The sequence below is a fragment of the Pseudophryne corroboree genome, chromosome 6 (genome assembly GCF_028390025.1).
Source record: "Pseudophryne corroboree isolate aPseCor3 chromosome 6, aPseCor3.hap2, whole genome shotgun sequence".
NCBI lineage: Eukaryota > Metazoa > Chordata > Amphibia > Anura > Myobatrachidae > Pseudophryne > Pseudophryne corroboree.
This window is the reverse complement of record NC_086449.1, coordinates 409,393,367-409,411,434: the sequence shown is the minus strand read 5'-3', so window position 1 is coordinate 409,411,434 and position 18,068 is coordinate 409,393,367. Positions and strand designations below refer to the sequence as shown.

Here is an 18,068-nt window from a genome sequence, read left to right as displayed (position 1 = left end):
GGGATAAAACAGCCCATTGTTCCTTTAGCCCAGAGGTTCCCAAACTTTGTGCCGTGGCTCCCTGGGGTGCTTCGGGACACTTGCAGGGGTGCCCTCAATGGTTACTCATGGTTCAGATAATAGGCAAAACCAGTGCTGGTGGCTGCCAGTCATAAAATGTGAGGCCAAACAGAAGCAAAGCTTGTCCCTCACCACACAACTGACCCTAAGGATGACATATAAACGCGATCTACTTAATTTCTTTCTAAATTTCTCAATAAGAAATTTTTGGGCTAGGGGTGCCGTGAAAAAAATTCTGATATTCTACGGCGCCGTGATTAAAAAAAGTTTGGAAACCACTGCTTTAGCCACTTTAGGTTGATTCACTTATATGTGAATCAGTCTGGTGCTGGTTAACACTGTTAAAATTACATTATAGTAGTGATGGCGTGTTTTGCCACTCTGGAAGGGTAAAGGGGAAATTGAGTAAGCGTACTAATAGCAAGTCATATCCACCCTCTTACAGACATTATATCCCATTCAGTCCATGCACCCCTTCTCTTTAGCCTTCTATTTCCATCCCTTTTTTTTTTTTGGTCATTATTTCACTCCTCTATCGCTAGCTCGGTTCTATTCTTTATGGGGTATATTTACTAAAATTCGTGTTTGTGCCGATTTGTTGGGAGTTTAATCTCGATTTTTATCGGACTTTTTTACTGCAACTTTTTGAATTCATCTACGCTAATTTACTAAGCATAAATTTCCCACAGATAAGCATGCACGGATCTCAGTGATCCGTGCATGACTATCAAAACACCCCAGGAAAAAGCAGGTCTATTTTTTTGCTGCTTTTTCTTACGATTAGCAAAAAAAATACAACCGCAATTGAACATTCAGGGACAAACACCAAAATACGAATGAATAGTAAATTCCCGTATTGTATAAACAAACAGCCGCGTTTGACCGATGGTCTATTAATTCGTATTTCTGCCCTCTGCCATGAAAACCATTACGAGTAACCCCAACACTGGCGATATTTGTGCTTCGTAAATTCCAGAGATGACACTTAGAAAAAAGAAAAAAAAACTCGGACAAAATTGGAACCTTAGTAAATATACCCCTATGCTTCCTTTCACTTTTTAAACACATTCGCCCCCTTCCTCAGCATCACTATTACACACTTAATCTTCTGCTTCTTCTCAAAAATATACCCATCATCATTCACCTCTCTTGATAATCCACTTATTAATGTTTCATCTTCATCATTATCGCTATCCTGTCCTCTTCATTATCACTAACCCCAATCCTGCATCATTATCCCTTGCATCAATCATCATTGCCTCTATGCAGAGGATTTAAATATTAAATCATCCAGCCCAGATTTAATTGCACCAGGGTGGAGAGACAACTGTGAAGTCTTATTATCCTGGTTGCTCATGAGCTGAGAGCAAGTACACCCTTTCCAGCATAGTTTTAAAACTTTTGTAAAGGTCCAGGCTGATTCACATACAAGATTTGTGAAAATGTGCTGACTGGGGGATGAGGAGCTGGATTACCCCACTCCAAACTGTGAGCAGAGTGACCTAAAAGGGCAGCAAATCCCCATATAAAGATATTCTCTATTCTAAGTGTGCAAGCAACGGCGGTATCTGGTGACCAAGTAACACTAGTAGGAATGGTCAGTAATGGCATGTCATTGACTGGAAGAGGAACCTCAAAACAAATATCTAACTTTTACCACAGTGCTGCTTGGAATAAAACCAGCTTGATCTAAAAAGCAAAACGAATTGTCCTAAATCATGCAGGATACAACTCCCCAGCACTGAGATGCCATGGCTCAATGTTTAGGTTCTATAGTAACCTGGTAGGCGTAGTCTGTCAAGACCTGCAACAGAGAACTAGTGCATTTGTCTTAATTCAAGGTAGATGTTATTTTGCTGTTCTAGTCTGTTAAATGGGGTAACATTTAGTACAGTTATCTAATTTTTCAGGGAAGTGGACTGATGAAGAAGAGCGACGGTTAACAGATGTTGTCCATGAACTAACTGGTACAGAAGCCGGTGATATAGTGACACAAGGAGTCTCCTGGGCTTCAGTGGCAGAACGAGTAGGAACACGCTCAGAAAAACAATGTCGTTCCAAGTGGTTAAACTATTTGAATTGGAAGCAGAGTGGTGGAACACAATGGACCAAAGAAGATGAAATCAATTTAATTTTGAGGTTTGACTAGTCCTCGTTATTTGGATTTCATTTTCAACTAATATGAGATTCATATTCCAACATTTATTATATCAAATATCACACTTTGCATCAAGCTTCCAAAAAGCATGTGGAATTGAACATGTCGAGTGTATGGGTGTAAGTTTTTGTTATATGGGATAATGCACTTTCTTATTAGTGCTGAGATGTTGCGGCATGTAATGTGGTGCTTCCTATATGCTACTCTCAAAATTGTTTTTAATTTTTCTTAATACTTTATTATGACATATGATACAAATGTGTCCTCATGCACATAGCCTCAATATGCCCTGTGACCCGCCAAGTCCCTTGCGACTCTGCTAGTATCAGGCATCGTCTTTTTTGTCATTGTGGCCCAATAATGCAACCTATTGCGCTGTAATGGAGACTGCTGATTAATTTAAGGTGCAAAACTTGTATGTGTGTGACTGAGTCTGTATACGAAGCACAACAGAACTTGGCATGGAAAAAAAATGTGGCCATCTAATTGTAGCACTTCAAATACAGAGTCAGACTCAGTCGCACAAAGATATACGAGTGTTGCATACTAAATAAATCCATGCAGTCTCCTGGTGCATACTAGCTACACCGTATTACTAAGACGCATTTTCATGTGAAAAAGATGCCTGGTGCTAGCAGAATCCCACGGGATCTTGTGCAACAAGAAGGTCTATTTGGTGCGACTGTAGCAGTAGTGTATGAGGACACACTTGTAGCTTTATATGGTCCCGTCTTTTTTATTTTTTTATTTTTTTTATTAACCTTACCATGCCACGCGTTACATCACATTGTTATTATGGGACAAATGCTAAAACCTGTGGCTGAAAGTTGAGTTATTGACAACTTTATAAATGTTTTCATAAGGAAATGCAATGGAAAAAACATTAAAAGTGTCCTTTTATTGTGTCCCATCTCTTATGGTCAGTAAAAATGCTTCTAGTACTCGTCAAAAGATAGCAAATAGAAGAACTGTACGTTATACACATAGGGTCTAAAAATAGATTTTGTTTAAAAAAAAAACCCCACATATAAAAAATAGCTTGTGTTTTGTGACCCCACTATTAAAGCCAAGGAAGAGAGGTTCAAGGTAGCATCTGAATAGACGCAGACACGTGTTGTGTAAGAGAAGAGCTGTATCGGGCAAAGTGAGGAGCAAGGGCAGCTGTTTGTTCTGGGTTTTCTCCCTGAGATCCAGTGCGTGTTACGCATCAGAGTGTAATAGAAAAAAATATATGGTACTTACAAATTTTCTGAAATTAAATAATTTAAAAAATACAGTAAATATTTTATTCTCCTTTCCCTTATATATATATATATATATATATATATATATGTATATTTTTTACACACTAGAATAACAGAGCTTGGCGTGTTGGATGAAAATGACATTAACTGGGATATATTGGCAGAAGGTTGGAGCAGTGTCCGCTCACCTCAGTGGCTGAGAAGTAAATGGTGGACTGTCAAGAGGCAAATTGCAAACCACAAAGACGTTTCCTTTCCTGGTAATGTACATTAGTTAAAACCATTGTCAAGAAATTCAGTGCCCTTGGTTAAAAAGCACTTACAGGATCTTGCTTTGGTTCTTATTGCAAACAGTATGTGCCTATAATATAGAATTCTTCTACTTATTTTACTTTATGCAAACAAAAATAAACGTTTTCACACAATAAGCAGAATTGGTTAGAATTAATATTCTTAACATGCACACTGAGCTAAGTCACTTAAGGCCCGTACACACTGGCCGATATATCGGCCATTCTCTTGAACGGCCGATATATCGCGGGTCCGTCAGCCAGTGTGTACGGCCGATACGTCTGTGAACTCCGTCGTTCACAGACGTATTGCGTCGGCCCCGCAGCACAGCCAACGGGCAATATATCTACTGATATATTGGCGCGTCGCTGTGTGTGTATGGGCGGTTGCTGCGGCGGCCGGTGGTGATTAACAGTTGAACTGGGCGGGCGTGTGTACACGCCCGCCCAGTTCATGACGTCAGTCACCGACGGATCGGGCACTGTGTATGTTCAACATACTGCCCGATCCGTCTATAAATATATCTGCCGATCAATTGATCGGCAGATATATCTTTCAGTGTGTACCCACCTTTAGTTTAAGACCTATAAAATGTGCAGATATTAAAACTTGTACTGTATCCCAAACATTTAGAGATTATGGTCTTGGTGCTTATAATTTCATTGTTTTTGACTCTTCATATGACGTACCTGGATTTTTTTATTTCTGCACAGCTTGTATGTGTCAGTATGTGTGCAGGCCAAAAGTGAGTCACCGTTTTTTGTTGGTGTATGGAATTCCCTGTTTTATCATTGTAAAGTAATTATGGGGTATATGCAATTGCGGTCGAATTCCCGAAATTGTCGAATTTCGGGTCATTTTCGACCAAAAAAAAAATCGCCTATGCAATTCAGTGCTTTCCGACCAAAAAACGGACTTTCAAAATTCGACTTTTTGAAATTCGAATTTTTGCAAATTCGACTTTTCTGCAATGATACAAGTGCTGCAATTCGACCAAAGCATATTCAATTCAAGTTTGGAAATTCGACAGCAGGGCTTTTAGACAGCAAATTCGTCATTTTCAATCCGCCACACTTTGGAGGGTGAAAACAAATAAAAAAATTTTAAACATGTTTTTTTTTGTGTTTTTTTTTCTGGGAATAGAAGATCTATTTATATTAGAAGGGATTAGGTACTTTTTTTTTTGGAGGCACAAATATTATTTATATTTTTTTTAAAATATTACATTTTTTTTAATTTTTTTTTTAATGCTGGAACGGTAAAATCATAAAAAAAAATGGCGTGGGGTCCCCCCTCCAAAGCATAACCAGCCTCGGGCTCTTCGAGCTGGTCCTGGTTCTAAAAATGCGGGGAAAAAATTGACAGGGGATCCCCCGTATTTTTAAAACCAGCACCGGGCTCTGCGCCTGGTGCTGGTGCCAAAAATACGGGGGACAAAAAGAGTAGGGGTCCCCCGTATTTTTAACACCAGCATCGGGCTCCACTAGCTGGACAGATAATGCCACAGCCGGGGGTCACTTTTATGCCGTGCCCTGCGGCCGTGGCATTAAATATCCAACTAGTCACCCCTGGCCGGGGTACCCTGGGGGAGTGGGGACCCCTTCAATCAAGGGGTCCCCCCCCCCCAGCCACCCAAGGGCCAGGGGTGAAGCCCGAGGCTGTCCCCCCCCATCCAATGGGCTGCGGATGGGGGGGCTGATAGCCTTTTGTGATAATAAAAAGATATTGTTTTTTGCAGTAGTACTACAAGTCCCAGCAAGCCTCCCCCGCAAGCTGGTACTTGGAGAACCACAAGTACCAGCATGCGGGAGAAAAACGGGCCCGCTGGTACCTGTAGTACTACTGGGAAAAAAATACCCAAATAAAAACAGGACACACACACCGTCGACAGTAAAACTTTATTTCATACGTCGACACACACATACCTATGTTCACACGCCGACATCGGTCCTCTTCTCCATGTAGAATCCACGGATACCTGAAAAGAAAAGTTCAATATACTCACCTCAGCCATGGTCCAGAGATAAATCCACGTACTTGGCAAAAAAACAAAGCGAACACCCGCTCCATGCCGGACTGAAAGGGGTCCCATGCTGACACATGGGACACCTTTCCACGAATGAGACCTGTCAGTGACAGCTGTCACAGACAGGTCTCTAAGCCAATCAGGAAGCGCAACTTCGTTGCGCTCACCTGATTGGCTGAGCGCTGTCTGCACTGTGACAGCGCATCGCACAGCTCCCTCCATTATATTCAATGGTGGGAACTTAGCGGCTAGCGGTAAGGTCACCCGCCGGTCAGCGGCTGACCGGCGGGTGACCCCACCGCTACCCGCAAAGTTCCCACCATTGAAAGTAATGGAGCGGCTTTGCGAGGCGCTGTCACAGTACAGACAGCGCTCAGCCAATCAGGTGAGCGCAACGGCAGTAGCGCTTCCTGATTGGCTGAAGGGACATCAGTGACAGGAGTCACGTGATGTCCCGGCATTCGGGAGAAAGGGGTCTGATGTGAAAACATTGGACCCCTTTCTAGTCCGGTATGGCTCGGGTTTTTGCGTTTTCTTTTTTTTTAACAAGTACGTGGATTTATCTCTCTGGACGCTGGAAGGTGAGTATCATTTTTTCACAGGTACCCTCGGATCGTCGGAGACCGTGGCAGTCGGCGTGTCAACATAGGTAAGTATGTGTGTGTCGGTAGTGTGTAATAAAGTTTTACTGTCAAAGGTGTCTGTGTCCTGTTTTTATTTGGGTATTTTTTCCCCAGTAGTACTACAGGTACCAGCGGGCCCGTTTTTCTCCCGCATGCTGGTACTTGTGGTTCTCCAAGTACCAGCTTGCGGGGGAGGCTTGCTGGGACTTGTAGTACTACTGGAAAAAACAATATCTTTTAATTTTCACAAAGGCTATCAGCCCCCCCATCCGCAGCCCATTGGATGGGGGGGGACAGCCTCGGGCTTCACCCCTGGCCCTTGGGTGGCTGGGGGGGGGGACCCCTTGATTGAAGGGGTCCCCACTCCCCCAGGGTACCCCGGCCAGGGGTGACTAGTTGGATATTTAATGCCACGGCCGCAGGGCACGGCATAAAAGTGACCCCCGGCTGTGGCATTATCTGTCCAGCTAGTGGAGCCCGATGCTGGTGTTAAAAATACGGGGGACCCCTACTCTTTTTGTCCCCCGTATTTTTGGCACCAGCATCAGGCGCAGAGCCCGGTGCTGGTTTTAAAAATACGGGGGATCCCTGGCCAATTTTTCCCCTGCATTTTTAGAACCAGGACCAGCTCAAAGAGCCCGAGGCTGGTTATGCTTTGGGGGGGGACCCCACGCCATTTTTTTTTCGGGTTTTTCACGATTTTTCCCGTTTTTTAAAATCGCGGCAAAATCCGCCAAATCGGCCGATTTTCGCCCGCGACCCTGGCGAATCCGTTTTTCATTGAATATGGTGAATTCCGGAAGCCACCTTCCGGAATTCACCTGGCGAATTTGGTCGAATTTGAAAAACGGCGAAAATTGCCGCGAATTCGACCGCAATTGCATATGCAACTCTTTCGACCAATATAGATAGTGCATTCAATAAATAATATATTGACATTTCGGCTTTGCTCTGCAGATGTGATTTTAGCTTTATCATCTAGATGTGTTTTAAGAAGAAACCCTGTTCCTCACTACTTCCATCCATCTCCTCGGGATCCGGTCTCTAGGTCGACACTATCTAGGTCGACCACTATTGGTCGACAGTAACTAGGCCGACAGGGTCTCTAGGTCAACATGTTCTAGGTCAAAAGGTCGACATGAGTTTTTCACGATTTTTTCCTTTTTTTTTAACTTTTTCATATTTAACAATCCACATGGACTACGATTGGAACGGTAATCAGTGCCGAGCGAAGCGAGGCACCTTGCTTGCGAGCCATGCAAGGGGACACGGTGCACTAATTGGGGTTCCCGGTCACTCTATGAAGAAAACGACACCAAAAAAACATAAAAAACTCATGTCAACATTTTAAACTGTCGACCTAGTTACTGTCGACCAGTAGTGGTCGACCTAGACACTGTCGACCTAGTTATCTACCTTCCATACCACACCCCTCCTCCTCATGTTTATATTGTTTAGTGCTATCTGTAATCATTTCTAGGCACTAACTAACCAGATTATTTGCTTTCTATAATTTTTTTTTTTCTCTAACGTCCTAGTGGATGCTGGGGACTCCGTAAGGACCATGGGGAATAGACGGGCTCCGCAGGAGACTGGGCACTCTAAGAAAGATTTAGTACTACTGGTGTGCACTGGCTCCTCCCTCTATGCCTCTCCTCCAGACCTCAGTTAGAATCTGTGCCCGGACAGAGCTGGGTGCATTTTAGTGAGCTCTCCTGAGCTTGCTAATAAGAAAGTATTTTAGTTAGGTTTTGTATTTTCAGAGAGCTTCTGCTGGCAACAGACTCTCTGCTACGTGGGACTGTGGGGAGAGAAGCAAACCTACTAACTGCGGCTAGGTTGCGCTTCTTAGGCTACTGGACACCATTAGCTCCAGAGGGATCGAACACAGGAACCTGACCTTGTCGTCCGTTCCCGGAGCCGCGCCGCCATCCCCCTCGCAGAGCCAGAAGACAGAAGCCGGCGGGTTGAAGCAAGAAGACGTCAAAATCGGCGGCAGAAGACTCCTGTCTTCATATGAGGTAGCGCACAGCCCACACACTCCGGTCACTGTAGGGTGCAGGGCGCAGGGGGGGGCGCCCTGGGCAGCAATTAAGTACCTCCTGGCAAAAGCAGCATATATACAGTTGGGCACTGTTATATGCATGAGCCCCCGCCATTAATTTTACACAAAATCGCGGGACAGAAGCCCGCCGCTGAGGGGGCGGGGCCTTCTTCCTCAGCACTCACCAGCGCCATTTTCTCTCCACAGCTCCGCTGAGAGGAAGCTCCCCAGGCTCTCCCCTCAGACTCACAGTAGAAAGGGTAAAAAGAGAGGGGGGGCACATAAATTTAGCGCATTAATTATATATACAGCAGCTACTGGGTGAACACTAAGTTACTGTGTGATTCCTGGGTCATATAGCGCTGGGGTGTGTGCTGGCCTACTCTCTCTCTGTCTCTCCAAAAGGCCTTGTGGGGGTCCTGTCCTCATATAGAGCATCCCCTGTGTGTGTGGTGTGTCGGTACGCGTGTGTCGACATGTTTGACGAAGAGGGCTGTGTGGAGGCAGAGCAAGTGCAGATGAATGACGTGTCTCCGCCGACGGCGCCGACACCTGATTGGATGGATATGTGGAAGGTGTTAAATGATAATGTAAACTCCTTACATAAAAGGTTGGATAAAGCTGATGCCTTGGGACAGTCGGGGTCTCAGCCCATGCCTGATCCTACAGCGCAGAGGCCGTCAGGGTCTCAGAAGCGCCCACTATCCAAAATTGTTGACACAGATATCGACACGGATTCTGACTCCAGTGTCGATGACGATGATGCAAAATTGCAGCCTAAAATGGCTAAAGCCATCCGCTACATGATTATAGTAATGAAGGATGTTTTGCACATATCAGAGGTAAACCCTGTCCCTGACAAGAGGGTTTATATGTATGGGGAGAAAAAGCAAGAGGTGACTTTTCCCCCTTCACATGAGTTAAATGAATTATGTGAGAAAGCGTGGGATTCCCCCGATAAGAAAGTGCTGATTTCCAAAAGGTTACTTATGGCGTACCCTTTCCCGCCAACGGGCAGGATGCGCTGGGAATCCTCCCCTAGGGTAGATAAAGCTCTGACACGCTTATCTAAGAAGGTGGCCCTGCCGTCACAGGATATGGCCGCCCTAAAGGATCCTGCAGATAGGAAGCAGGAAAGTATCCTGAAGTCTGTTTATACACATTCAGGTACTCTACTGAGGCCGGCAATTGCGTCGGCCTGGATGTGTAGTGCTGTAGCAGCATGGACAGATAATCTGTCTGAGGAAATGGATACCTTAGACAAGGATACCATTTTACTGACCCTGGGGCATATAAAAGATGCTGTCCTATATATGAGGGATGCCCAGAGGGACATTTGCCTACTGGGCTCTAGAATAAATGCAATGTCAATTTCTGCCAGAAGGGTCCTGTGGACTCGGCAATGGACAGGTGATGCCGACTCCAAAAAAGCACATGGAGGTTTTACCTTACAAGGGTGAGGAATTGTTTGGGGACGGCCTCTCGGACCTAGTTTCCACAGCTACGGCTGGGAAGTCAAACTTTTTGCCATATATTCCCTCACAGCCTAAGAAAGCACCGTATTACCAAATGCAGTCCTTTCGATCACAAAGAAGCAAGAAGGTCAGAGGTGCGTCCTTTCTTGCCAGAGGCAGGGGTAGAGGAAAGAAGCTGCACCATACAGCAAGTTCCCAGGAACAGAAGTCCTCCCCGGCTTCCACTAAATCCACCGCATGACGCTGGGGCTCCACAGGAGCCAGGAGCGGTGGGGGCGCGTCTCCGAAATTTCAGCCACCAGTGGGTTCGCTCACAGGTGGATCCCTGGGCTATACAGATTGTGTCTCAGGGATACAAGCTGGAATTCGAAGTGATGCCCCCTCACCGTTACCTCAAATCGGCCCTGCCAGCTTCCCCAATGGAACGGGAAGTAGTGTTAGAGGCAATTCACAAGTTATATCTCCAGCAGGTGGTGGTAAAGGTTCCCCTCCTTCAACAGGGAAGAGGATACTATTCCACAATGTTTGTGGTACCGAAACCGGACAGTTCGGTCAGACCCATATTGAATTTAAAGTCCCTGAACATTTATCTGAAAAGATTCAAGTTCAAAATGGAATCGCTCAGAGCGGTCATTGCAAGCCTGGAAGAGGGGGATTTTATGGTGTCTCTGGACATCAAGGATGCTTACTTGCATGTCCCCATTTATCCACCTCATCAGGAGTACCTCAGATTTGTGGTACAGGACTGTCATTACCAATTCCAGACGTTGCCGTTTGGGCTCTTCACGGCACCGAGAATATTTACCAAGGTAATGGCAGAAATGATGGTGCTCCTTCGAAAGCAAGGAGTCACAATTATCCCATACTTGGACGATCTCCTCATAAAGGCGAGGTCCAGAGAGCAGTTGCTAATCAGCGTAGCACACTCTCAGGAAGTGCTGCAACAGCACGGCTGGATTCTGAATATCCCAAAGTCGCAGCTGATTCCTACAACTCATCTGCCTTTTCTGGGCATGATTCTGGACACGGACCAGAAGAAGGTATTTCTCCCGGCAGAGAAGGCTCAAGAGCTCGTGACTCTAGTCAGAGACCTCTTAAGACCGAAACAGGTGTCGGTGCATCGCTGCACGCGAGTCCTGGGAAAGATGGTGGCATCATACGAAGCCATTCCCTTCGGCAGGTTCCATGCGAGGATCTTTCAATGGGATCTGTTGGACAAGTGGTCCGGATCGCATCTTCAGATGCATCGGCTGATCACCCTGTCCCCGAGGGCCAGGGTGTCTCTTCTGTGGTGGCTACAGAGTGCTCACCTTCTCGAGGGCCGCAGGTTCGGCATACAGGACTGGGTCCTTGTGACCACGGATGCGAGCCTCCGAGGGTGGGGGGCAGTCACTCAGGGAAGAAACTTCCAAGGGTTGTCGTCAAGTCAGGAGGTTTGTCTGCACATAAATATCCTGGAACTAAGGGCCATATACAACGCCCTGAGTCAAGCGGAGCCTCTGCTTCGAAACCAACCGGTGCTGATTCAGTCAGACAACATCACCGCAGTGGCTCATGTAAACCGCCAGGGCGGCACAAGAAGCAGAGTGGCGATGGCGGAAGCCACCAGGATTCTTCGTTGGGCGGAGAATCACGTGCAAGTACTGTCAGCAGTGTTCATTCCGGGAGTGGACAACTGGGAAGCAGACTTTCTCAGCCGGCACGACCTCCACCCGGGAGAATGGGGACTTCATCACGAAGTCTTCACTCAGATTACAATCGATGGGAACTGCCACAGGTAGACATGATGGCGTCCCATCTCAACAAAAAGCTACAAAGGTATTGCGCCAGGTCAAGAGACCCTCAGGCGATAGCTGTGGACGCACTGGTAACACCGTGGGTGTTCCAGTCGGTCTATGTGTTTCCGCCTCTTCCTCTCATACCCAAGGTGCTGAGAATCGTAAGAAGAAGAGGAGTGAGAACAATACTCATTGTTCCGGATTGGCCAAGAAGGACTTGGTACCCGGAACTGCAAGAAATGCTCACAGAGGACCCGTGGCCTCTGCCTCTCAGACAGGACCTGTTGCAACAGAAGCCCTGTCTGTTCCAAGACTTACCGCGGCTGCGTTTGACGGCATGGCGGTTGAACGCAGGATCCTAGCGGAAAAAGGCATTCCGGAGGAAGTTATTCCTACGCTGATAAAGGCTAGGAAGGACGTGACAGCAAGACACTATCACCGTATATGGCGAAAATATGTTGCCTGGTGTGAGGCCAGGAAGGCCCCTACAGAGGAATTCCAGCTGGGTCGGTTCCTGCACTTCCTACAGTCTGGAGTGACTATGGGCCTGAAGTTGGGGTCCATAAAGGTCCAGATTTCGGCCCTATCCATTTTCTTTCAAAAGGAACTGGCTTCTCTTCCTGAAGTTCAGACGTTTGTTAAGGGAGTGCTGCATATTCAGCCCCCTTTTGTGCCACCAGTGGCACCTTGGGATCTCAACGTGGTGTTGGGTTTCCTGAAATCCCACTGGTTTGAGCCACTTAAGACCGTGGAGCTAAAGTATCTCACGTGGAAGGTGGTCATGCTATTGGCCTTGGCTTCGGCTAGGCGTGTGTCAGAATTGGCGGCTTTGTCATGTAAAAGCCCCTATCTGGTTTTCCATATGGACAGGGCAGAATTACGGACTCGTCTGCAATTTCTGCCGAAGGTGGTGTCATCTTTTCATTTGATCCAACCTATTGTGGTGCCTGCGGCTACTCGTGACTTGGAGGATTCCAAGTTGCTTGATGTAGTCAGGGCTTTGAAGATCTATGTAGCCAGGACGGCTGGAGTCAGGAAGACTTGCTTCAAAGCAAACCATTGCTCGCTGGATCTGTAGCACGATTCAGCAGGCTAATTCTGCGTCTGGTTTGCCGCATCCAAAATCAGTGAAAGCCCATTCCACTAGGAAGGTGGGCTCTTCTTGGGCGGCTGCCCGAGGGGTCTCGGCATTACAGCTTTGCCGAGCAGCTACTTGGTCGGGTACAAACACATTTGCTAAGTTCTACAAGTTTGATACCCTGGCTGAGGAGTACCTTGTGTTTGCCCATTCGGTGCAGCAGAGTCATCCGCACTCTCCCGCCCGTTTGGGAGCTTTGGTATAATCCCCATGGTCCTTACGGAGTCCCCAGCATCCACTAGGACGTTAGAGAAAATAAGATTTTACTCACCGGTAAATCTATTTCTCGTAGTCCGTAGTGGATGCTGGGCGCCCGTCCCAAGTGCGGATTTTCTGCAATACGTGTACATAGTTATTGCTTAATAAAGGGTTATGTTATGTGGGCATCCATTGTTGATGCTCTGTTGTTTGTTCATACTGTTGACTGGGTAAGTTTATCACAAGTTATACGGTGTGATTGGTGTGGCTGGTATGAGTCTTACCCTGGATTCCAAAATCCTTTCCTTGTAATGTCAGCTCTTCCGGGCACAGTTTCCTTAACTGAGGTCTGGAGGAGGGGCATAGAGGGAGGAGCCAGTGCACACCAGGTAGTACTAAATCTTTCTTTAGAGTTCCCAGTCTCCTGCGGAGCCCGTCTATTCCCCATGGTCCTTACGGAGTCCCCAGCATCCACTACGGACTACGAGAAATAGATTTACTGGTGAGTAAAATCTTATTTTTTTTTACTATTCTATGTAACAGAATCTATTTTACCTGAATATTTCTTTAGTCAGCCTGCTGCTAATGCCTATTGTAGGAGAGCGCCCAGCATGGTGCCTCCCTGTGTTGCTATGTCACTGACTCCCTGCCTCATGGGTTAGCAGTTAGTCACTCTATCAGAATTGTGCTGTACATTTAATAGGACATTGCATTTCCTGATCATTCTATTTGTTTTAAAACATGGGCTAGTAGAAATATGTTTTTCATATTAAAGATTTCTTATGTTTAGTTTGTCTTCCTTTCTAGACTTCAGTTTGGTTTGTAGTGGTTTTGTGATCTATTCCATTGCCTCTTCTATCTGGATAGATGGCCTTCTAGGTGTTTCCTCATCAGTAAACATGCTCATTTCAAGTTAAGCAGGTCTAGGGTAGTTATCATGGTTGCAAGTTCATGTTCAATTCTGTCACATCAGTCTTATTGCTATGGCGCGATATACTGTAGGTTGCCATTCTCTCCCATACATTCCATACCTGCTTTTTTTAGTGACATTGGGCCATGGCTAGCACTAGGCAATCAATCTTTTTTCTTTATATTTGGACCATTCTTGTTGCCTCTGTCCTCCTATTAAATACTTTTATATGAGACATTTGTTAACTGATCTTCTCACTTTTCTTTCTTTTTGTGTCTTATATCCTGCCTTTACAGGCATTGCATGTGTTAAATAAGTAGAATGCAGGAGCTGTATGGTTAACTAAGGAGTGGGGAGATAAATAGAACAGTTATTATTATTACTTATTATTTATTACCAGTTATTTATATGGTGCGCACATATTCCGCAGCGCTTTTACAGAGAGAATATTTGGCCATTCACATCAGTCCCTGCCCCAGTGGAGCTTACAATCTATATTCCCTACCACATGTAAACACACTAGGGTTAACTAGGGTTAATTTTTGTTGGGAGCCAATTAACCTGCCAGCATATTTTTGGATTGTGGGTGGAAACCAGAGTACCCGGAGGAAACCCACGCAAGTACGGGGAGAATATACAAACTCCACACAGAGCCATGGTGAGAATTGAACCCATGACCTCAGTGCTGTGAAGCAGTAATGCCAGCCATGAAACCATCCGTACTGCCCATTATATTATTATTATTATTATTATTATTATTATATTACTGTTTATCATAGGTATCGCACTTGGGGAAATATGTAATAGCCTGCGCTGTGCAGGCTGTGTGGTAAGTTCTACGAGAGTGCCCGTATTTTTAAAGCGGCAATCTTTTAAAAGGCAAAACAGACCTAGTTTTGCCTTGTAAATAATTGCAGCTTTAAGAAATGTGGCAGACTTGCAGAACTGCCTGCACATCACAGGCTATTACATATTGCCATTGCTATGCTTATGCAGATGTTCATTCATTCAGCATTGGTATCACTTAATGAATATTGGTTTTACTCTGACTTCAATACTACTTCACTTCATCATGGATTTTCAGTGTCTTCTGCATAAAACTATACTAATGTATTGCTAACAATCACCCGCCATTAACATAGTACTTAGAAACTTCTCACTGTAAATATTAGTCTATTTAGGCTTACAGCACAATCCGTTAGTGAACGTTAATGATCTTTCTCATACGTCCTAGAGGATGCTGGGGTCCACTTCAGTACCATGGGGTATAGACGGTTCCGCAGGAGCCATGGGCACTTTAAGACTTTTCAAGGGTGTGAACTGGCTCCTCCCTCTATGCCCCTCCTCCAGACCTCAGTTTTAGAAATGTGCCCAGGCAGACTGGATGCACTCCAGGGGAGCTCTACGGAGTTTCTCTGAAAAGACTTATGTTAGGTTTTTTTATTTTCCGGGAGGACTGCTGGCAACAGTCTCTCTGCTTCGTGGGACTGAGGGGGCAGAAGTAGGAACCAACTTCCTGAAGAGTTTCATGGCTCTGCTTCTGGCAGACAGGACACCATTAGCTCCTGAAGGGAACTGAACGCTAGCTGTGCCTAGATGCTCACTCCCACAGCACGCCGTCACCCCCCTCACAGAGCCAGAAGTCAGAAGACAGGTGAGCGTTAGAAGAGAGATCTTCAATCAAGGTGACGGCTAAAGGTACCGCGCGGCTGGCGGGAGCGCAGCGCGCCATGTTGCCCACACATATACAGGCACTGCAGGGTGCAGGGCGCGGGGGGCGCCCTGGGCAGCATGAAACCTTATAAAACTGGCTGAAAAGGGGCATAAGATGCCGAGGCACAGTCCTACCCCCGCCAGTATAAAAATTTACCTCAGAAATGCTGAGGAGAAACGTGCCATTACGGGGGCGGAGCTTCCTCCTCAGTCAGCCAGCACACTGCTCAGCGCCATTTTCTCTCCTCAGGCGGCAGAGAAAACACTGGTCCTCCTACACTACTGAATACAAGTATCAGGGTGCTAAACATGGGGGGCACAGTGAAATTGGTGCTTTATATTGTGTATTGACATTATAAAAAAGCGCTGCATGTCAGTGGGCATTTTGGTGTTTCACAGGCATTGTGTTACTGGCGCTGGGTTTGTGAACTGGCTGCTCCTATCTGTGTCCTTCTGACAGATTTTACTGTGCGTCTGTCCCCTATAAGTCCCGGAGTGTCTGTGGTGTGTTTGTGCATGTGTGTGACATGTCTGAGGCAGCAAGTCCTTCCTCTGAGGGAGCCATTTTAGGGACACAGAGTTATAATGTGGTGGCGCTGCCGGCACACCACGAGCCTGAATGGGTGAAAGAAATACGTGATAGTGTGAATCATATCAGTAGGAGATTAGATAAGTCTGAGTCTCATGCAGAAAGCTGGAGAAAATCAGTGGAAGATGTGATTTTTTATAGTTCTGCCCTTTCATCCGCAGGCGACCCCTCTGGGTCACATAAGAGATTGCAAACATTGTACATACCGATACCGACACGGACTCTGATTCCTGTGTCGACGATAGTGATTCCAGGGGGATAGATCCCAAATTGGCAAAAAGCGTACAATATATGATTGTTGCTATAAAGGAGGTCTTAGAAGTTACAGAAACCCTACAGTACCTCAGGAGAAGGCTTATTTCTATAAGGAAAATAAATGTAAGGTAACTTTCCCTCCTTCCCATGAGCTAAATACTCTTTTTGAGGGAGTTTGGATGAATCCTGAAAAGAAATTTCATATTCCCTAAAGGATTCAGGTTGCTTATCCTTTCCCATTAGAGGACAGGAAAAGATGGGAATCACCCCCGGTGTTAGACAGTGCACTGTCAAGGTTAACAAAAAAGGTGATTCTCCCTGCGCCTGGGACGGCTTCACTAAAGGAGCCGGCAGACCGCGAAATGGAGACTACGTTAAAATCTATTTATGTGGCCAATGGTACGCTGCTCAGACCCACCATTGCTTGCGCGTGGGGGAGTCGTGCTATCGAAAATACTCCTAACGTTAGGTCATATCAAAGACGCTGCTGCATACATGCTAGAAGCTATGAAGGATATTGGACTCTTGGGTTCAACAGCCGCTACCATGGCAGTATCGGCTCGGAGGGCATTGTGGATTCGCCAGTGGAATGCTGATGCAGATTCCAAAAGAAATATGGAGGCTCTCCCGTATAAAGGTGAGGCCTTATTTGGTGATGGGCTGGATGCGTTAGTCTCGGCGGCTACCGCAGGTATGTCGACATTCTTGCCTTATGCTCCTGCACCGGCGAAAAAGACACATCACTCTCATATGCAGTCCTTTCGGCCCAACAAATACAAAAAGGCCAAAGGTTCCCCCTTCTTTGCAGGAAGAGGAAGGGGGAAGAGGAAAGAAATCCGCAGCGTCTCCAGGATCCCAGGAGCAGAAGTCAACCCCTGTTTCTGCCAAATCTTCAGCATGACGCTGGTGCTGCCTTGCGGGAGTCCGCTCAGGTGGGAGCATGTCTGAAACTTTTCAGTCAAATCTGGATCCAATCTGGCCTGGACCCATGGGTCTTACAAATAGTGTCCCATGGGTATAAACTGGAGTTTCAAGACGTCCCGCCATGCCGATTTTTCAAATCGACCTTGCCAGCTTCTCTTCCAGAAAGAGAGGCAGTAACAACGGCAATTCAAAAAATTTATGTCAGGATCAGGTCATTGTCCTGGTACCCTTGCCACAGCAAGGAGAAGGTTTTTATTCAAGCCTCTTCCTAGTTCCGATGCCGGACGACTCGGTCAGATCGATTTTAAACCTGAAAAATCTGAATCGCTACCTGAAAAGGTTCAAGTTCAAGATGGAATCCCTGAGGGCAGTGATTTCCATTCTGGAGGAGGGGGAATTCATGGTGTCAGTTGACATAAAGGATGCTTACTTGCATGTTCCCATTTATCCTCCTCACCAAGCTTATCTGAGATTCGCAGTACAGGATTGCCATTACCAGTTCCAGGTGGTCCTCCTTTGTCAAAAAGGAGTCAATATAATTCCTTATCTGGACGATCTCCTGATAAAAGCGAGATCCAGGGAACAGTTGGTGCAGAACATCACACTCTCCCTGTCAATGCTCCAACAACACGGTTGGATCAT

At 46.0% G+C, this 18,068-nt stretch overlaps 1 protein-coding gene across 4 annotated transcripts in view; it reads left to right on the top strand.

Annotated features, from left to right (window-relative positions):
- DMTF1 (cyclin D binding myb like transcription factor 1) overlaps positions 1–18,068 on the top strand; it is a 288,329-nt gene that overhangs the window by 181,790 nt on the left and 88,471 nt on the right. For all 4 annotated transcript variants that reach the window (XM_063926916.1, XM_063926917.1, XM_063926918.1 and 1 more), the window contains exons 10-11: positions 1,971–2,199; positions 3,571–3,722. In XM_063926916.1, the coding sequence (XP_063782986.1) occupies positions 1,971–2,199; positions 3,571–3,722 (381 nt within the window). The remainder of the gene's footprint in view (positions 1–1,970; positions 2,200–3,570; positions 3,723–18,068) is intronic.